Source organism: Apodemus sylvaticus, chromosome 3, assembly GCF_947179515.1.
Source record: "Apodemus sylvaticus chromosome 3, mApoSyl1.1, whole genome shotgun sequence".
NCBI classification, from domain to species: Eukaryota; Metazoa; Chordata; class Mammalia; order Rodentia; family Muridae; genus Apodemus; species Apodemus sylvaticus.
The window spans coordinates 131,309,959-131,331,687 of record NC_067474.1 but is presented as its reverse complement, the minus strand read 5'-3'; the positions used below and the strand labels follow the sequence as shown (position 1 = coordinate 131,331,687).

Here is a 21,729-nt window from a genome sequence, read left to right as displayed (position 1 = left end):
GTTTTTTGCTGTGCCTGGAAGAGAATATGTCAAAGGCACCGGTTATGTTTTTAAACATCATCAGAAGTGCCAGGCATTCTGTTGATGAAGGTCTTGGCTATTTTCAGGAGAGAACTAGGAAGCCTGTGTGATTAGAGGGGTGTGTGTGTTAAAAAAAAAAAAAAACCAAGAAACAAAAAACAAAAACTTGTTCACATGGCACTTATTTCTAGAGCTAGTCGTGGGTGACATATGAAGATGTATATGTATGTATCGGCCAATGTGTGTGATTCAGCCACACGTACAATTTGTACCAACTTATATGTGTGGTTTCGGTGTGTGTGTGTCATGGGGATCTGTCAGTATAAGGATGAAGAAAGATATTAATATGGGGGTAAGTTAGGTAGAGAGCCTGGTCTCTGTACCTCAAGCCAGAAGCCGGCCGGCTGTGAGTGGTGTTCGTAGGTAGAAGCCCTTTAAAATAAGACCCCCCCCCACACACACACACACCTAATCTACTGGGTGGCTTGGCCTTCCAAAGCTCATTTGCTCAGGGAATATTGTATTTGGAGGTTTTATGATTTTTTTTTCTTTGCTGGGCTCAGGCGCATTTCACCCGGAACGTGTAGGGACGAAAGTCAGCTACGCGTACATCACAGTAAGTTGTCTATTGATTTTCCTGAATGAAAACGGTCTGCTGCTGCTGCCCACTGGCTCCTAAAGCCTGCGGTGTCTCCTGCCCAAGCATCTGTAAGCCAGAAGGATGGTGTTTCAATCACTTGGGGTTTCCTTTTTTTTTTTTTGTAACCTCCCCCTGACTTTCCTCCCCCCTCTTTTTTCCTCTTTGCTGTTTCTGCAGGTCTTCGAAGGGCATGGTTCCCCAGTAATAATCCTCGCCCTGATCCAAGGTGCAGGTTGGCCTCCCTCCCGGGGAAGACTGCTTCTTGTGTGACACCGGCCATCGAAAGAGACTCCGATGGACTTACACCGGGCAGCCTTCAAGATGGAGAACTCATCCTATCTTCCCAACCCTCTGGCCTCCCCGGCACTGATGGTCTTGGCGTCCACTGCCGAGGCCAGCAGGGACGCCTCCATCCCTTGTCAGCAGCCGCGACCCTTCGGTGTACCTGTCTCTGTAGACAAGGACGTTCACATTCCCTTCACCAATGGCTCCTACACCTTTGCCTCTATGTACCACCGGCAAGGTGGGGTGCCGGGCACTTTTGCCAATCGTGATTTCCCCCCTTCCTTACTACACCTCCACCCCCAGTTTGCTCCCCCAAATCTAGATTGCACCCCAATCAGTATGCTAAATCACAGTGGTGTGGGGGCATTCCGTCCCTTCGCTTCCACAGAGGACAGGGAGAGCTATCAGTCAGCCTTTACACCAGCCAAGAGACTCAAGAACTGTCATGACACAGAGTCTCCCCACCTGCGCTTCTCAGATGCAGATGGCAAGGAATATGACTTTGGGACACAGCTGCCATCCAGCTCCCCCAGTTCACTTAAGGTTGATGATACTGGGAAGAAGATCTTTGCTGTGTCTGGCCTCATATCTGACCGGGAAACCTCCTCGAGTCCAGAGGATCGGAATGACAGATGTAAGTACTTTGGTTGGAACCCCCCCTCACCCCCCAGTAAGCCTGCCTCGCAGACGTGTTCAACAGGTTGGCAGCATTGCACATGCTCGCAGTGACGGGAAAGGCCAACTCTGTCCCCTGTGAGAGCTTCGGATGGCTGACGCTTACTTACCTCTCCTCAGTGATCAATGATATATACTTCTTGCAGGTTTTCCGATGGTAGCCAGAGGCAAGGTGGTCTCAGTACCAAGCCTGCCTGGCTTCTCTGGAGACAGAGGAGGGAAGAGGGTGCCGTAGACACACAGGGATGAAAGTCCTTTTGTAGAAAGCATAGGTTCCCAGAGAATTGGGGGCCCAAGGAAACTAACCCATCCCGTCTGTCTTTGCTGTATTCGTGTGGCCCCCTGAAGATAGTGTTATATTTTTTTCATTTTCCCACTGTATCATAGGCAGCATGCTCCATGTGACTTCATTTTCTTGGCTCTCAGCCCTTGGGTGGGCATCAGGTTGTTTTTCACAGAAGGACAAAGGTGTCTTCAGTCACCAGAAAGCATTTCCAACAGCTGTGCTTTCCTCGAGTTCACAAGGCTGGCAAGCTGACTTCTCTTGGGACTAGGGTTTGCTGGATGCTTATCCCAGGGCTAGCTTTTAGGACTAGACGTGGCTGACCCAGGTGACTGCCCCGTGGCTGATGTTCACAACTATTATTAATTTCTGCTTATGAAATGGCTTTTCTCATGTTCTCTGGTGCCTTGGTAGGTTCTGGCTACATTTGCTAATCGTTTCAACTTAACCTTTCTTGGGAACTTGTAGACTAGAAGGGCAGAACCCTGCAATCTTCTACTCTGATATAATCAAAAAATAATTGTGTTTTGAAGCTTTGGGGCTGTGGGTAGACAGAACAGCTTTCTTTAGGCCTGGTGCGAATTTATGAACTGAGGGTGTTTTTTCCCTCCAACCTTTTGTTCTAAGACTTGCTTCGTTTTATTTTCTTAAGAAAACTACATCTGAGGTTTGCTTTCCCCTCTCCTCTGCTTTTTTGTGCTCTTGTCTGCTCTAACCACCAACACGAACACCAATTTTTTTCTCTCTTCTCTTTATGACGCCAAGGAGAGTAATAGAGACATTGCTGCTCTCTCCCCTGTCGGCCTTGCTTCCTCAGGCTGTCTCCTTGAATTAGGCACTGTGTTAACTTTCCTGTGCTAAAAGGCATCTGCCTACACCCAGCGTACCTTTTCAATAAAAGTCACCATAAAATCAACCTGCCTTGTAAATCCATCGCTCTTTGGATTTGAAATATGTTGAGAGTGTGTCTTTTATGTCAGTCTCTGTAAGCCAGAGACCTCCCCACTTCAGGGAAAAAGGCTGCGGCTGCATGTTAGCAGAACTGCCGCGAAGCCCTCCGGCTGTCACCTTCTCAGTTTCTGTTGACCGGTATGATCCTGCTCCTTGCGTGTACCTGCCGGACAGGTGTTTGGCCTTGTGTTGGGCTGGCTTTCTATTTTGTTTCTGATTTCGTTTGTTGAGTGGTGAAGGCTCCTAGAAGCTGGCCCCTGCTAAAAGCTCTGCTGGGTTAGGGTGTGACCAGTTCTTCCCCACTTTTCCCTCCAAGTCCAAGTTGAAAATGAAATCCTCTGGAAACCAGTGTGTAGTAAAGTAACACCCAGAATTCAAGGCTCCTTTCTCCTCACCCCATGACCCCACCTTACTTCGATTTTGTTATCATTTTAGCCCAAACCGGTGTCAGACTGCCAGAGCAGGCACAAGCTTGTTAGTCAAGTCAGAACCCATAGATGTGGCTATCCATTCCCCTGTGTGTCAAAGCCATAACTCTTCTGTTTGCCTGGTTTGCATTGTATGGTGGTGCCATCCCCCGTGGAGATGGATCCCTCACACAGGAATACGCCTGGGTGGAGAAAAATTAAATGAGTCTGTCTCCCAAGTGAAATGGAATTCTGACCTTGAAATTAATGGGACTCTGATCAGAAGGGTAGGGAAACTTTATTTCAAATTGTCGTCTGAATGGGAATCCTCTTTCCTTTTGTTTAAAATATCCTTCCTTTATAGACTACTTTGTGTTCTTTTCCTTGTACACAGATGACAAGCTTGTAGGAAGGTCTTGGAGTACAGGATCCTTTACACACCCAGATTATTAGGGTTGTATTTAGGACTACTTTTTAACCAGAAACAAAGGCACCAAGTGAAGAGGAGACTGTCCCCCAGTGGTGGCCCTGGATCCGGGGTCCCTTCCCTTTCCTTGTCTTAGGTGGCAGAGCTGCTGCCTTTGCAGGGGCAGAGCCTATGCAGGTGGCCGACACCTATGCTTTTGATTCTGAGCTTTTGAAAGGAAGGAGAGACATTTTCTTGAGGAAGCCTAGAGGAAAACCGTCACCAAGTCGGTGGCAGCGTTCTTGGCTCCTGTCATACACCCGACGTGTGTCAGAATATTTATGGTCTGTTTTATGTAAATACATATTTAAGGGCCGTTAGGAGGCCTGATTATCCCCACTAGATGCCTTTCGGGTCCTCCCTACAGAACCGTTTTGAAATAAGTAATATTTCTCAGATAATCGAGTGACAGTATACAAGACTGTTTCCAAAGGGAGCGAGAGCTCAGGGGCAGATGGGGCAGCAGTGGGGGTTGAGAAGCCAGAAGAGTGGAGAGCAACTGTTTAGAGGGCCATGGCACAGGATGTCACGCGTGTGCCCACGTGGCCAGATTGAATCATGTATATTTTAGGCTTGTCAATTATTAAAATTTAGAATGAATTTCTGATATGTTTGGCTGTTGGTGTTTTTTCAGTTCTGCGAGACAAATATTTTTTCATAGAATGTTTTTTAAGTCTTAATTAAATATAATAGTAAAGGTCCTAAATGGGAAAGTAGCTTCATAGAATGTATAGTTTTGTTGGTAGGTGGGGGGTGGGGTGAGCACGGGTGTGCAGGTTCCTTACTGGGCGGAGAAGTCTTCTGACTGCATTTTAGGTTGCTGGAAGTCAGTTTTATAATGGAAACACTGACAGTTTTTACTGTGGCAGCCTCCCCCCCAACACGCTGCATCCATATGCAGATATGTCCACATGCCTTTCAAAAAGACGCCTGCAGACATGCTGTAATGCACACGTGTTCAGTCCTCAACTGCAGTGCTGATAGGCAGGATTTTTGTGTGTGTGTGATTAAATGTGCGTAGGAAAAAAACAACAGACACACGTATAGCTATTGGGGTGGTGTCCTCTCTTCTAGCGGGTATTTCCAGTTGCTTGCTTGTCTACCCACCTGGTTTTGCAGGCGACCCCAAGGTAGGTGTTGGGCCCTGTGGAGCCAGGAGGCCTGTGTGCTGCAGGACCGACTTACTTACCCTGGAAAATGGGAGACGTGGCTTTGTGAGAAGCTGTTCATGAAGAATGCATAATTCCCCAGTAAGGGGACTGAGGTAACTCCCGTTTATTGTCATTCCCTGAACCAGTCCCCAAGGCTCCTTGTCCAGGGAAATGACGCTAAAATTTATGAGCCAATTACGAATAGCCTATGTTGTGTGTTACATATGAAGTGTCTATAGATGTGTTTCCCAGGGCCTTTAAAATAAACATTCCTCATTAAGGATACTTTACAGCAAAAGAGAAGGTAAGTCCTCCGTGCTGCCTGGTGGTAGAATCCCAACATTTATTACTCTGTGTGTACTCTGGGGCCTGTCATGTGCATCTTCTGATGGCTTCCTCCAGGCCATCCCTATGCCTAGATTCCTGCCTAACCTGTCACAGTCGTTGACCAGCCTTCTTATTGGAGTTGGTTAGCATGCATGCTTACTCTAGGCCTGAGAGAAATCAGAACTGTCCATGTGGAGTTGTCTCTGGCCTTGCCTTCTGGTTTACCCCAGGAAGGAGCACTGGTCACTGACCACGAGTGGTTGGTTGCCCTAGATCTTCTCCCCTTAGCCTTCCCTGTGGCCAGGGAATTTGAGATCTCCCAGAAGCTCTTGTCTTACTTGATGCTCATCTTTGATATATTTGGAAAGTCAGCCAGCCCCAGGTCCCAAAAGCCCTGATTGGAGTTGGTATTTTGCACTCTAGATTCACCTCTATAAAGGCACGTGCCATGGAAGACCTTATGAATCAGTCTAGCCCACTTAGGCCAAAGCCTCTTGGAAAGCTAACTGACATCATAGGGGCGAGATAAAGCAGATACCTTCCAAGGGCTCTGGGATTGGAGTGGGCTGGGAACATTAATTCCCAGGCTCCGCCTCTGGACTGCAGCTGGACTGCAGCTGGAGCAAATGACCAGTGTGAAGGGTCAGCCACTGACCAGAAAGAGGGGTCAGAGGGGCGCCTGTATCTTGACTGCCTGGGTCCTGCCTGCCCAGATCCAGCCCTGTGATGCGCTCAGCTGCTCTCCTCCCACCCCCTTCTCCCGCGGGGCAAGAACTCCTGTGATGTGTGTGGTTGTTACCGTTTGTTCACTCCCAACACAGTCACGGATACTCCCTTTCATGCTGCTGGGTTTAATTGTCTTGTTGGGATAAAGAAATGTTTGCACAGCTAAAGTGGGGCCGGGCTGAACGGGAGCAGTCCCCGATGGCTACAGAGCCATCTGGCCTGGCTTGGCTCTGCTCTGCGCGCCGCTCGCACGGCGGCCGGGCTGGCTCTGGCGGCCGCTCTCCCCGGCCCTCGCCCGTGGTAGCCTCTCGCGGAGGGAATGCCTCATCACCATGGTGAGACGCGGACCTCGGGGCTGTCCTCCCTCCTAGCCGAGCGCCCTCCCTCGAGTCAATTGTCATGCAGAAGCGATCCGGGCTGCTGTTTCCTCGAGGCCGCCAGCCAGCGCCTGGCTGCCCGCAACGTGGTGGCTGGTAATTGACCGTGGGGGAGGGCGCGGGGACGCGCGCACAGGCCGAGCCACCCAGTGGGCAGCGCCTGTGACCAGGTGGTTCCACAAGCGCTTTTAGGGATGCGGATGACCTCGCCGTCGCTCTTCAGGAGAAGTCCGTGCGCGGCCTCCAGGGTGCTGGGAAGGTCCGTGTGACACCCTACCCCCTCCCTCCACGTCCCCACTTGCCCACGTAGCTCTAAGAATCCAGTTCTTCGGCAATGACAGCGACCGGGCGAGATGTGCAGGCGGGTGCCCGGGAGTGATTGGAACTCCGCGCGCGCGTGCGGGTTGCCTTGGAGTGGGGTGGGCACTAAACCAGGAGGGGGCCGAGGGCGTGGGGGACCCTAGATGGACTTGTGCATACGCATGTGGACCCAGCTTTTCTTTGGGTAGTAGGGCTTTGAGTTCTCCTTTCGGTTTCAAAAAGAATTTCCCGCCTTCTTCTTGCTTTTCCTAAGTCCGGGCTTGGTGAATCTGCAGGATTGCTGGTATTCGGGCGAGGCAGCCGCGGTCGCAGATGTTGCTGGGAGGCTCGCGGCCAGCACAGCGGGACTCCTTAAAGTCAGGGCAATTTCTGGAACTCTTCCCACGGGAAGTTGTCCGGGACTGCCTTCCGTCAGCGGTCCCAGGTTGATTATTTGGTAGCCCCCCTTTTTGTTGTTTTAAAACAAAACAAACCGAAGAAAACAAACCGTCACACTGAATCCAAAGTTGCTCTTTGCCCTCGATCCTCTTTAGTCAGGCAGAAGAGAACTGAAAAAATTATATCTTTATTTTTTTCTTATTTTTAACCCTTACTAACTACCACCATCTGGTCAATAAATATTAGCACAAGATAAAATGTAACTTTTGTGAATATTCCAGATTTAAAGTGTCAATTCATTTAATCGAGTTGAAATTTTTAATGTTTTTTTTTCTTGGCTTTTACCCATAAACCACATGCATCTGGTTAATAAATATCAGACCACACGTTGACATTACTCTTTATAAATACTTGAGATTTGGGTCGATGATACATGTCATCATAAAATCCACACGATTTTAACACCAAGATAACCATAATTTTTGGAGTTGAATATTCCCACACGTTAGCAACCGTTCTCGGCACCATTTTTATCCATCTTAAAGATCAGCTGCAAACTTCAGGATAATGTATTACTAGTCAGCCGCCAACATGCCTTACAAATTTTAAAAGTGTCACTTCAATTGTGCTTTTGTGACTGTACAGAATGTGTTTTTATCTTCAAAGTGTGTGCTCTGAGTGGGAGATTGATAAATACCTCTTTGGGGGAAAGAGAAAATTTTTCTGCAAGAACTTTATGTCAGGCAAGGGGTAAGGTCGTACATGCCTTTAATCTCAACCCTTGGGTGGCAGACGTAGGTGGGTCTCTGTGAGTTCAAGTCCAGCCTGCTCTATAAAATAATAATAATAATAATAATAAATAGAACTTTATTATACCTCTTCCAGGTTTCGGTCATGGGATGGATAACCTTGGTAGAGGCTAGATAAACAGCAGGAATTTATCTCATTCCAGCCCCACCCAATGGACTAAACTTATTTTTTTAAATCTTAGCTACATTTTAGTTTTGGTATTAGGAAGGTATGTGAGGGTGAGTGTGTTGTGGTGTATGTAGTGTGTTTGCATGTTGTGTGTGTGTGTGTGTGTATGTGTGTGTGTGTGTGTGTGCGTTTCTTCTTGTGTGTGTGTGTTTCTTGCTCTGGTGCCAAGCATATCAAAGGGCTTAGTACATTTTAGATGAGGTCAAATATAAGGATCTAGGTACAATCTAGACCACGTTCCCATTAGCTTGCTCCTCATGCATTACAGGACCACGCTAATTCTAAAGCTATGCAGGCTTAAGCCAGGACAGGAGGCCTCACTTAGGCCTTGAGCTTGATGGCCATAAAGGTGGGGAGATTTTCCAGGAAATACATGAAATCTTTTCCTCAAATGCAAACTTATTTTACTGATTACTTGGGGTAGTAAAACGCTCCCGTAACATAAAAATAATTGAAATTTACTTTTTGCCCCTAATGTTCTAGGAACTCAAGACTGGAGTGTCCTCTTCTTTCTATATATGTTCTCACAGTATAGAGCCCATAAACCCAGGTTTTACACCTCCTTTGGCTGTGTGTTTGAAAGTTTTTGTCTAGATCCTGTTGGAAGCTGGAAGTAATGGAGCAATGTGGGAGCTATGTAGACACAGAACCGTCTGGTCATTCAGATGGGCCATGGTCAGTCTGGACCACGGGACAGGACCCTGTAGCACGGTGTCAAGAGACAGCAAGCTCAGTAAGCCTCCTGTGGCTCACCTCATGAGAACTGTCTTTTCCCACTGACATCCATTTGTGTCTGAGACTTATAGCTTTGCATCTATCTCAGAGCAGCAGGGACAGGGTGGGAGTGAGGGTGGGGGTGGGGAGGGGTGGGGTTGGGGAGGGGCAGGGGAGGGGTGGGCAGGAGCAGCCCAGGAAAGGCCTCTACTTTATTTTCAGGTATGATTCCCATTTAGGTGCTAGCTAATCCTATATTACTCTCATTTGACCTTGCTTTTTTGGAATTTGATTTAAATCAAGTCAGAGCAGCCTAGCGTAATAAATGCCTGTGAGAGGAATAAAAGTGGGGTGGGGCCCCTTGAGCTTTGACTTGACCCCATTTCACACCAAGTGAGGAGGCAGTAGAATACAGCAGTCGATGAACAGCAGCCCCCGGAGCTGAGTTCCGACCCTTACTCACTGGGCAAATGACTTAACCTGAGCAGGCTTGACTGTTCCCACTTGCCGGTTGGTAATCACACAACCTGAGTTGTTGTGAAGGACCGAATGATCACAAATACATAGATGATCATTAAGTGTCCATGTGTAATGATCGTTATCATTCCCAGGAAAATGTGGCGGATGATTCTTCCTTGCTAGGGTCCCCAGTGTAGCCAAACACGGGGTCATTAGCGGCCAGCATGTGCAAAGGACCCTCTTGCCTACTCCACCTCATGGCAATGCACAAAGAGGGAGGGAGAGAGCCTTTTCTGTGATGGCCAGCTGCTTCATTTCCCTTTATTAGCATCCAGCCACCAAGATTAACCCTGGGCTTATTCACAAACGAGTTAATATTACGAGTTAGATAAACTGAGTGTCCAAGTTCAGAAGGGACTTGACTAGGTTAGAGATTCAGACAGTGGCTCAGGAACCAAAGAACCTCAATCTCATGATGCTTTCTTAGTCAAGTTTTGTATTATGGCATAGTGTTGGAACTTAATAGCAAATTGGAATCGCTGAGTGATGGCGGTTTGGGCCCTGCCTAATGAGATTGGCTAGAGTGGTATTTAACTAGTATTAGAATTCAGAGTTTCAGAGTTTTAGTACGCCTGTAGATTGTAAGTTACACAGACACTTTCACCCTCTTGCCTGTGTGAGACAGATCCGTGAGCCTCCCCCCATCTGTGTGTGTCACAGTCCTGCGGCATGATGGATTGTTTGTGCTTGGGGGAGGCTTAGGATGGGGCTTGGAGGGGCCTTGCAGGTCAGGAGAGAAATACAACCATAGCTCTGCGGTAGGGGGCTGCCAGGGAAGGATTAAGGGGGGCAGGGCTAGGCGGGGACAGGCCTCCTATGCATGTAGTGCCTGTATTCATTCTCCAGGGAGTAAAAGAGGCCTGCCTGCCATTACTCAGGGCCACAAATAAAGTCAGTGCCTCTCTCTTTGTCAAAGCAAGCCCCATGGGGCTAGGGAAGGCCAGAGAATGACTCTGCACGTCTGTGGGGAAAGGACAAGCCCCGCCCTCTAGCTGAGGACCTTGTGCTTAAGGCTGTGGTTTAGGACAGTAGCTCATATTTGGAAGGTCCCCTGTTCATATAAGTGTGTGTCAGTGATAGCCACCAGAGGCCTAGCAGTCAGCTGTCTCCATGGGCTTCTTTGTGGCTCTCTTTAAGGAAGAGGTCTGGCTCCCTGTTAGGGGCCACAGCATCTCCACGGATGATGGGTACACCAAACTCTGCTCCCAGTCACCAGTTTCTCTCCTCACACAGACATAGAGATGTGTGACTGCTAATCACATACTGAGCATTCTTGATTTTAACTTTTTTTTTCTGAGACAAGCATTCGATCTGTGGCCCAGGCTAGTCTGAAACGTACTGTATACTCAAGGCTTCCCTGTAACTTGTAATGGTCCTCCTGCTCCAGCCTGACCTATACTGGAGTTACAGCATGCCACCAGATCCTGCTCATTTTCAGTTTTGAAGAGAGGGCAAATTTTGAGACTGAAGTCCAAATGGCAGAATGTCCCCTTCCTTAGGAATAGAGGGAGAGGAGAAAGGGGAGTGTAGGTGACACCAGAGGCAAAGGCAGGACGCTGAGGGAAGGAATTGTCAGGGTTGCAGTTAGGTAGGGGCTGGGCTTGGGCTTCCTTCCTGAGCTGTAAAAAAAAAAAAAAAAAAAAAAAAAAAAAAAAAAAAAATCCTTAGAACAACAGAAGTCTGGATGCAAGAGCTTCCTTCCTGACAGGCTGGCCTGGTGGGGCTTCATTCACCCCAGCAGCAGTCAAGGCTGATTTACAGGGTGGGGTGGGAACTTAGACATATCGGGTTAACCCTTTCCTGTCCACAGGGTTCCTGACACAGCCTCTTTCTTCCCACTGTGGCATGGACAGATTTTTTACTCTCCTCCCTTCGTTGCTGTTGAAGCACCCTCTTCATGAGAGAACTCAGACCAGGAGGAGCTGAGCCATTTGAAGGAGGCCTTCCAGTCTGTGACAGCAGGCTCACTGCAAGCACTCTAGGGCTCCAGGGTGAAGTTCCATTGACCTTTGGAGCATCATGTTTGGATAATGATCTCTGCATCGTCGTGGTCCTAGGAAACTCGGGTTTTTGTTGTTTTTGTTTTGTAGTTGTTGTTTGTTTTGTTTTTGTTTTTTCAAGACAGAGTTTCTCTGCGTAGTCCTGGCTATCCTGGAACTTGCTCTGTAGACCAGGCTAGCTTCAAACTCAGAGATTTGTCAGTCTCCATCGCTCTTTGTGCTGGAATTAAATGTGTGTACCACCACCACCTGGCAGGAGCCAAGTTTTGTTACTGTGAGATATTGGTATTGCAAAGAGAATAGTGCTTCTTCCTCTTGGCTGTTTGGTGGTGGTGGCAGTGGCGGTGGAGCATGTCACCAGTAAAGAATGGGCGACATCGGTTGATCTATTTCATCATTTGGCCATATTTTCTCAGGCATCTATGTTGTTGCTAGCACCAGGCTCTGTGCTGTGGAGGGAAGGGTGAGTAGAATAATCATAGCTTGTGCTGTCCTGGAGCTTAAAGTTCAATTAGCATCAGAAAGGCGTTGTGAAAAGTGTTACTTCCTGAGAAGTCTAAACCAGCATGGGATTAGAAGCAGGAGTATCTGATCTCATCTGAGACTCCAGTATCTATGAAGCAGGCAGCCTTTAAGCTGATATCGGAAAACCAGGCTGTTATTTAGTCAAAGCAGCTCAGTACAACAGTTTGCCTTTTTTTGGGATGGAATATTGCATCCAAGAATGGAAGAAAAAGCTGAGAGCTGGCATGGATTGACTTCGATAAACTGAGAATACCACTTCTGCAGGGTAGGATCTGAGATGTGACCTCAGATAAGGACGGGACCATATTCAAGTTTTCTTGACAGTATCCATTAGGTGCTTAGCTGATACTGAAGCCCAACATCAGAGAGGACCCTGCTTTTAAAGTAGCTTTCTAAGCCAGGCATGGTAATTCATATCTTAAATCCCAATACTCTGGAGGCAGAGGCAGGTAGATCTTTATGAGTTGAGACCAGCCTGGTTCGCATTGGGAGCAGCAGTCCAGTCACAGCTACATAGTGTTTCAAAAAACAAACAAACAAACAAAAAACCAAAAAACCAAAAAAAAAAAAAACCAAAAAAAAAAAAACAAAAAAAACCCCAGAAAAGTAGCTTTCCAAAGATAAGTCACTATAAAATAGTACTGATGACATGTAACATGCATCTTAATATGGGGAGACCCAGGAGAAGCCAGAACTGAGCTTGGCACAGAATAAGGGGCTCAGCAGTTCTTTCCTTAGAGGAGGGAAGATCCCACCATGCGGATGTGTAGTCAAGTAGGTAAGGGTCCTTGTCTTTTTATCAAAGTTCATGGTCAAGTCTATATGTGGTACTCCACAGAACTGTGAAAGGTCTCACGACTTTAGAGTACTTGGCAGCCCGTCCGTCACTAAGCACCTAGATTCCTGGCACCATCTCCTGGCAAAGTTTCCAGTGGGAGGACCATTGCTCAGAGTTGCCATTCACAGGGTAGGTTAGTGCCAAGAGTATTGAAGAAGTGAAAAGGACAGCAGAGCCAGCCGTTGTCCCAGCCCGGCACACACAGACACTACAAGCAGTTCCTGCAGTGGGGCCTCCACCAGCCTGGCTGTGGTTCGGCCCCCCCACCCCCCCCGCTGCGCCCCCCCCCCCGCCCCGACCTCTTATCTTCCTCATCTCTCCATGTTCACAGCATTTCCTGCGCTTCTGTGTATAGAGCGTTTGGCCCAGTACTGTCTGCAGGGGAATGAGAACGAGATCCACTTCCTCTTCTTGAGGGCCTCTTGTTCAGCGTGAATAGTGAGGATGTGCACGTGGGGAAAGTGACCCTTGAACAACCACTGCAGGACAGGGAGTCAGCCTAGTGACTGGAGTTCACAAGAGAGCGGTTTTACGCACCTGTGGTGATGGAGAGGAAGAAGGAAGGGGGGTCAGGACTGGCAGCGACTGTCCCCCCATAATGCAGATTCCCAGGGCCCACATTGGCCTTGTTCCTCTGAGTCTTTGAGTCACTATAGGCTCAGAAGGAGCATGCCTGGTGATTTCTGTGCAAGGTTGGAGGGAAGGTTTTGCAAAGGAGTTGGTCTTAAAGGGAGGGCTTAGGACTAATTAGGAAGGATAGGCTGTGTTCTAACCGGGGATTCTGGAGGCTGGGGATGAAGAATGGATCCTGAGGACCAGCAACACCTTCTTCAGCCTCCTGCCGTGGGAGCATCTGTCCAGCTGCCTCTGGCCCTGCCGTCCCCAGTTCTGCCTTGCCTGCTTTTCCTCATCCCCCTTTGCCTCTCTTATTATTTACTGATCAGCTGACTACGCATGCTCAGACCTCCCCTTCTTGGTGCAATATTGTCATTATGAGGCGACCCAGCAGAGGGTATGAGGTGCTTAGCCAGATGTGCAGGAGTCCAGCATGCCTTGATGCTCCTTGGGCTCCAGCCAACAGCTATCTGCCGGCTGCTGCTGCGCTGCCAGAGGGCTGCAGGGGCTGGCTGTGCTTAGGGCCGCCTTGCTGCTTCTGTTTGGGTTTCTGTCAGCCTCCTTCCCTCTTCTCCAGCCCTAGAACTTTCAAATTCTTATTTGTACAGAAATAAGGCTAGGAAGGCTAGCTGAATTAGTCACCACTGTCTGGCTTTTCGCTTTTCGCTGGAACCCCTTGGGCGGATCTGCCAGAGGGGAGAAGGTTAAGTGGAACGTGAACAGGGTTCAGTCTGAGGCTTGGGAACTTCAGATGTCTGTGGGTGAGAAACACCCCAGTCAGCTGTGCATCTAGATATGAGGGTGGTGTTTCTTCCCAAAACAGCCTCCCCCCAACTTTAAACACCACATTGTAGCACAGCTGTCTGCTCACCCATCTCTGACATGAGCCCACATCTGTGGCTTGCTACCATTCTGTCCAGTGTGTCCCCTCTTGTAGCTAGCTCCACAGAGACTGGGGGAGTTAGCACATGTCTACAGAAACATGGTTGAGCTCTGCTGTGGCTGCCTGCTGACACCACAGCCGTCCCACCTCCACAAGGGCCAGCACAGGGCTGGGTGCCCCTTGGTACATGTGCACAGGAAGGGGTGGCTAGAAAGTGAAGGTGACTTCAGCAAGCTGTGTGCATCTGGATGAATTACTTTTTGTCTCTCTGAGCATCACTTTCTTGTCTATGAACTAAGAGGTGGTGACTAACCAACCCTTGGCCTGTACGGGCTCCCTGAATCCAAAAAGATAACATGGTACCTTCTCTAATCTAAAAACAGCCACACACCCAGCAATCTGGGAAGCAGAGGCAGGCGGATTTCTGAGTTCAAGGCCAGCCTGGTCTACAGAGTAAGTTCCAGGACAGCCAGAGCTACACAGAGAAACCCTATCTCCAAAAAACCAAACAACAACAACAACAACAAAAAAAAAAAAACAAAAAAAAAACCCAGCCACATAAACCACACACGCACATGCAAACACACTTTCAAGAGTCTGTGTCTAAAATGCTTAAGTAGCCATAGGATGCCCAAATAGTTAGTGAAGAAACCAAATGCCCAACCTAGAGGGGACCTCTCACAGTCTGTCCTTGAAGTAAGGAGTCCCTTCTCTGAAATTTACATGTGGTTTTCCATTCTCTGAAATTTACATGTGGTTTTCCCTGGTAGTGGGGGACAAAAGTTACCTGTCTTCTGTAGACTTTCTCTGAGGACAGGTTCACAGGCCACTACCTACACAAAAGTGTAACAATGTTGCCAGGCCCTGCAAAGGGATTTCATCCTTTGCTTTGCTTCTCCACAAAGTTTTGGGGAGTCTTTATGTTTTCATTTCCAGGTTTTACTTCCTATTCTGTGTGGGCAAATTTAGGTCAGAAGCATGGTGTCCTGGCTGGAGGGTTGATGGCTAGAACAGAGGTGATTTTCTGCCCTCCCTTAAGGTGTGATAGCCATCCTTGACATGCCGTCCAGTGTGACCATACCAAGAGGGTTGAATGGAACTGGGAAGGACTGGAAGGGACCTGACTCAGTCAGAGCTGGCCAGGGAGGGTTGGAAAGAGCGAGCTTTTGAAAGAGACTTGACTCCTGAGGTAAACTTCATTGTGCGATTATTTAATAGACCATTAACAAGCAGATTCATTAACAAGATCTTAATTAACAAGTTCCAGGGTTATTCCTTCTACCTCCCAGGGGAACTGTTCTCCTTCTATTTAGTCCCAGAGACTTCCTACCCCTTAAACTAACTGCAGCAGATGCGTTTAAATCCAGTATTTTTATTGCAGGCGAAACGACTGTGGCAGAATGGCAGGGGCATAGCGTTCTTCCTAACAATGGCTTCTTCTGAGCACTTTCTGTGTGTCAGACGTTCTGTGGAGCGCTTTCTAGGTACGAATTCATCATTTCCCAGTAGTACTTACTATTCATAAAGTCCCTTGCGAGAAGGTCATTGTTGCTATCCACTTACAGGAGGGGAAATCAAGGCACAGCGTGCTTAAGCAACAGTCTCTTTATCACAAAAACAGCAGTAGCAAAACTGAGATTTGAACCCAGGCCGACTGATTTCAGAGTCAACGGGAAGGAAGAAGCCCTGGAGAGGGGGGCCTATGGGTCCCGCTTAAGAGAGGGCACAGCTCGGTAGTAAAGTGCTTGCTCAGCAGGCCTGAGACCCTGGGATCAACCCCCAGGATCCTAAGTAAATAAAAATAAACAAATAAAATAAAACCGTGGAGAAGCTGCTCACTGTGTGCTGGCCGCAGCTGCAGTGCTTTGATGTGTCTGCTTTGTACTTGAAGAGATTGTAAGGGTCTTTGATAGGGCGGTCCTCCTCACATTCCACAGGTCCTGACCCCCACACGGCCCTGTCATCCTTACTGTGTTCAGTTAGACACCGGTTCTCATTTCTATCTATTTCCAGTACTACTGCACCGCCTGAAGATGATTAGTTATGCTCTCAAAAGAAAAGCTTGTCAAATAGACCTCGGGATGGGGTAGAGGGTTGGTTTAGGGTCTGTTCACATCTTCTGTAGCACTGTGAGGTCTGCCTCTGAGCTGCTGAAAGCCTTTGGCAAGGATGTAGTCATACGAGCCAGTTCTGGACTGTGGAAGATGTGCCTGCCTTTCCTGGATCCTCAGTCCTCAGGGTGAAAGGGACCAACTGAGTTGTTATTAGTGTCAAAGGAGTTAATATAAAACAAACAGACTCATAGGAACAATATTTAGCATCAAGTACATCTGCAGTAAGTGTTAGCTCCAGTAAATATTACAGATGCTTGAGCAGGTCTGAAGTATCTTGAGCCCACTTCATCCCCTCCCCACTACACACACACACACACACACACACACACCTTTACTCTTCATCTCCTTCCAGGGTTAGGGATCCTGGCAAGCCCTGGCAGGTGGTGACACACAGCCTTGTATGTGGGAGAGGTAATGGCAGTGTTGATGCAGGCTCTCATGTAGCTCAGGTTGGCCTCACTCTCTCTGTGTAGCCAAGGATGCCCTTGAATTCCCAATCGTCTCACCTCCACCTTCCAAATGCTGTTTTTACTGCATGCACCACCACACCCGGCTCACGACTTTCGTGTCATGATGGAAAAAGTCCCAGGTGATACTAAGGAGCTGATGTGCATAGTGTCATCTCTCCTTCCTGACTCCAGCCCTACGAGGACTAAGGCGAAGACGATTTCACCGAGGACTCTCTTTGAACTTCCCCAAAGTCATCCGGTGGGAATACCTAGAGATCTCGGCTCACCTCCTAACTAGGGAAGGAGAGCGAGCCTGTTTAAATAGTTTGTTTGTCTGCCTTTGCCTCACCAGCCAGCCACTGGAGCCAGCAACTGGGAGTCTCTTTGGGAGAAAACAAGAAAGTGTCAAAGGCCTAGACTTGCTGGGGGTGGGGTTAAGGTAGGGGTGGAGCTAGCTGGGGGTGGAGCTAGGATAGGGTGGGGCTAGAGTGGAGGTGGGGTTTGAACTGAGCTGTCCCAGGTTGTTTATTCATTTCCTGATTTCTGCACTTACACTAAGCTTGGGGCTGTTTCCCTCATTGCTCTAAGAGATGCATTGCTTTAATTCTGTCCAGATTTCATCCCATTGGTACATTTTAGAAATATCTCCCCAAATCTCGATGGGAAGACTCAAGAAAAGTGCTCATTCTGGCAGCGGGCTATCTTCCAGCATCAACCCCACCCTGTCCTGTCCCATTCAGTTACCCCTGGATGCGGCCAGGTTCCCCCACTGGTCTCCCTCTCTCTGATTTTGTGCCCTTGTGTTCTTCCTAAGTGGCGCCGCCGTAGTATCACTTTCTTTAGCAGCATTCTAACTTCTAAGAGGCTTACTGGGCAAGGCGATTGCGGGGCCTTTGACTCCCTGAGCCTCAGCCCTAAGTGCTTTATTCTATTAAGCTGATTCTTGGAGGAGGCTAGGGCTTTGCTGGATAAGAAGTTGGGGTGGGGGGAGTGGCCGTTAGAATAGGAAGCGGTCACTCCCTTTTCTGCCACACCTCATCCTTCAGTCCAACCCTGGCCCAGTGAGTCTGTTTTCAAAGCTGTGGGAAGGAGGGAACAGAGATGAAGCTAAACTAAAGAGCTAGAAGTTGGTCCATGCCCCACCCTCCCCACCCCACCCACCCCGCCCACCACACTGTCTCTCCTTCCTCACATCTACTCTTCTTGACCATTTGTTCCTTGTTTTCAGTCTTACCACTTCGGGTTTTTCATTCCACACCTCCTCCAGCCTCCACTGCAACTCAAAAGTTGGAGGCCAGTGTGTAGGAGTGAGACATAGAAATCATGAACTACTGAGTCCAAGGGCTGAGCCCCATCCACTTACGGAAAGTAGGAGAAAATTCAGAGTCCAGCTCAACGAAGACAAGAATGCAGTTTTCCTCCATGTTTCTCCTGTTCCATGTAGGTGTGCTCTCCTCTCTGGCAGGCCTATCCACGTGAAGGATTTTCTTTTCCGGTTCCTCCTTTACTGTGTTTGTGGTTCCAAGAGACAGCAGGTTTGGAGAGCAGCCGGCCCATGCCTGATTGTCATTTGGTGTACTGAGCTGCTGAGAAACTGAGAGGGTTTTGTAAGCAGGAAAACAGAAGCTGTAGAAGAAGTGAGGGAGGTAATCAGGACCGTGAGGATAGGAAGAACACAGGATGTTCTTCAACCAGAATCGAGGAGGAGGAAACCCAAAGGGACCGGAGGACTAAACAGAGGAGAGGGAACTCACAGCTGGAGGTGGGAAGAAGACAGATGGGAGCATTCCTGGGAATCCCAAATGGCATGACGGCGTGCTCCTCTCCATGAAGGTCTGCAGAAGCAGGGGCTTCACACACTTGGTGAGAGTGTGAAGAAGTGGGGTTCTTTTTGTTTTATTTTGTTTTTTGTTTGTTTGTTTGTTTTTGTTCTTTTTTTATTGTTGGTTTTTTTTTGGGGGGGGGAGGGTGATTTAGAAAACTTTATCTACAAAAGCTTAAATGCAGCTATTCCTTGATGGGATCCAGACCATGAGGATGTATTAGGACCCTAAGTATTTCAATGTACAACAAGATAGACAGGACAAATTTTCCTCTGTGAAACAAGGTATCAAGCTAAGATAGCTCAGTGGATAAATGTGCATGTCTCTAAGCTGGGTGACCTCAGTTTGATCCCTTAAGACCTGTGTGGTCAGAGGAGAGAACTGTTTCCCATAAGTTGTTACATGACCTCTATAAGCTGTGTTACATACATACCCTCTACCCTGGGTTTAGTTCCCAGCATCTCCACAGGTAGATTACAGCCACCTGTAACTCCAGTCCCTGGGGATCCAATGTCTTCTGGCCTCTTTGTGCATCAGCTACACATGTGACACACACATACATGCAGGCAAAACACTCATACTCATTAAATAAGAGTAGACAAATCTTTCAAAAAGAAATGTAATAAAACATTTTAAGGATTACTTGTATAGAAAATGCACGTTTATCTGAATGCTTATAAAACATTCAGAACAGTGTATGTGTGTGTGTGTGTGTGTGTTTTCCTTTGGGAAATTGGAAATACTAGGATGAGAAAAAGGGACCAGCTCTATGCTGCACATCTGAATAGTATCCTAAGAAATAGTATGTGCACATGTTGTTTTTATAATTAAAAAATCTAGCTTATGACTTCAGAAGATTATTTGGGGATTCTGGCAAAGCAAGAACATCAGGTAAACCCCCAGGGAAATCTGGATAAAGTATGGATTTTAATTCATAAAACTGTTAGCAATATTCACTCATTGGTTTGGACAAATATACCATATTAATATTGGGTATGAAGAATAAGTGAAAATGGGGGAGTACATAGAAATTCTGTGCTAATTTTGCAGTTTTTATTTATGTCTGTAGCCACCCTAAAATAAAATTTTGCTTTTAAAATATAATAGGGAAGGTTATAGAACGGGACAGCCTTATTCTAACAGGTAAGGACTACATGGAAAATGTTTAAAGACTAAACCTAAAGAAACTGAGTTGACACAGGTGGTGGCGCATGCTTTTAATCCCAGCACTCGGGAGGCAGAGGCAGGGGGATCTCTGAGTTCGAGGCCAGCCTGATCTACAGAGTGAGTTCTAGGACAGGAGGGCTACACAGAGAACCCCTGTCTCAAGAATAAAACAAAACAAAATAACAAAATACCGAGTTGATAAAATGAGCTGGTTCTAAACTAATTATTGTCCCTGTCCTATCTGTGGCCTGGAGGATGGGATTACAGTTAAAAATACTGGGGAATGTCTGACTTCCTGGTGTGTGTGTGTGTGTATGTGTGTGTGTGTGTTTGTGTGTGTAAAATTTACTTTCTTTTCTGAATTAATCTTTTTTGAAGTTAACTGATGGTTTTTTCCACTTCACCATCCAAAAAAGCAGCCTGGCCCAGAGTCTCTATCAAGAAGGAAGGTTTAAAAAGAATGAAGAGACTCACGAGTGAGTGACCACTGCTCATTGCTCTCACCATGTGAGCAAGAGGACAGGTGTGATGGGAAAATGGGATAGCATTTAACCAACTCCGTTAGCCACCATCTCTGATGCTGTCCCCAAAAATTTAGCACAGCAACCAAATAGAAGTGGTCCAGAAGGCCGCATTCATAGATGTGGCCTCTGTGGGATCTCGTCCACCTGGCACACCATGGGGACCTGTGTTCTTTGCAGACATAGGTCTGGACACCACACTCTGCCCATTGGCTCAATAGGATATATATGTTTATCTTTCAGCATCTAAGACACAGTTAAGGCCACATGTGAGAACAATTTCCCCAAGAGAGGAAGGTGCTTTGGCTTTACCCTTCTGTGCAGAGCAGACAGTCTCTGTGCCCTGTTCCCAGGTGGTCCCAGTCTGAGAGGGAAGGTCTTCTGCTGCTGGTCACAGCTCACTACCTCACCCTCCAGTTCTGTCTGCTTCTGGCACATTGTGATGTCATCTTTCGTCTCCTCTGGCCTGGTTTTCTTTCCATGATATTCAGTTTCCTTGTATCTCAGAGCTTGATCGTTTGTTTTTTTGTTATTTTTTTTTTTTCAGTTGTAGTAGGTGCATTCATGGAAGAGAGGACGGAGTACTGTTATTCTATATCGGAGTTTTAAAACAAGCAATTAGCTAGCTGAGCGTGGAGGCACATGCCTTTAATCCCAGGACTTGCCTAATATGCACAAAGCCCTCAATTTGATCCTCGTATACACACCTGTAATCCCAGCACTAAAAGTTGAATCAGGAGGATCAGGAATTCAAGGCCATCCCCAGATGATGACAGCCACAGCTGGAGCCACATGGGACAAAATAACAAAAATAAAAGTTAGTTTGGTGGCAAGTGCCTGCAATCCCAGCAGTCAGAGGTGGAAGGAGAAGGATTAGATGTTTAAGGTGATACAGGGAGTTTGACACCTGTTCTCCCTCATCTCAGAATAGGGGGCCGGGGCATTTAATAAACATTATTGACGTCCTGGTCTCGTTCATGCCAGCCGCCTTGGATCAGAGCATATGAGTTCAGAATCTGTGGCCCTCCCTAGGTACCCGCTCATACACTAGACCAACTGCACAGTGGACTCACACTAGACAATGGGGATGCTTTGTAAAGAAGAAAATAACAATGATGAAAAATTGGCTTATCTTGGGTCTGCTTTTTTTTTTTTGTGACTGTGTGCCATGGGGAGGCCTGAAGCCAGCACCGAGAGCCACCATACTTCACAGATCTTGCTTTTTGTTGTTTTCTGAGTCACTGCTGACTAGTTTTTTGAGATAAGGTCTCTCTCTGAGACCTGGGGCTTCCTGATGAGGCTGGTGGGCCCAGCCATCAGGTCTCCATCACCCAAGTGCTGGGGTTACAAATAAAAGGGAGCTGCCTGCCTCTCCACATGGGAGCTTGGGATTGAACCCAGGTCCTGAGGACTTGTGCTGCAACCATTTTACTGATTGGACAGTCTCCCCAGCTCCCCAAAGATGCTGATTTTTTCTTTTCAGTGCTAGAAGTTGAACTCAGGGCTTTGTGTATAAGCGAGTCACGCCCTCTGGAATTCATATTTGCACTAACATTTTAAAGTGGTGACGGAAGC

The 21,729-nt window shown here is 47.6% G+C and overlaps 1 protein-coding gene across 2 annotated transcripts in view; it reads left to right on the top strand.

Annotated features, from left to right (window-relative positions):
- Positions 1-880: 880 nt before the first annotated feature.
- The window catches only part of Rnf220 (ring finger protein 220), a 221,886-nt gene continuing 201,037 nt past the window's right edge, over positions 881-21,729 (top strand). The window contains exon 1 of one of the 2 annotated variants that reach the window (XM_052177122.1): positions 881-1,580. In XM_052177122.1, the coding sequence (XP_052033082.1) occupies positions 956-1,580 (625 nt within the window). In that variant the 5' untranslated portion in view covers positions 881-955. The remainder of the gene's footprint in view (positions 1,581-21,729) is intronic. The other variant, XM_052177121.1, reaches the window with a different exon arrangement.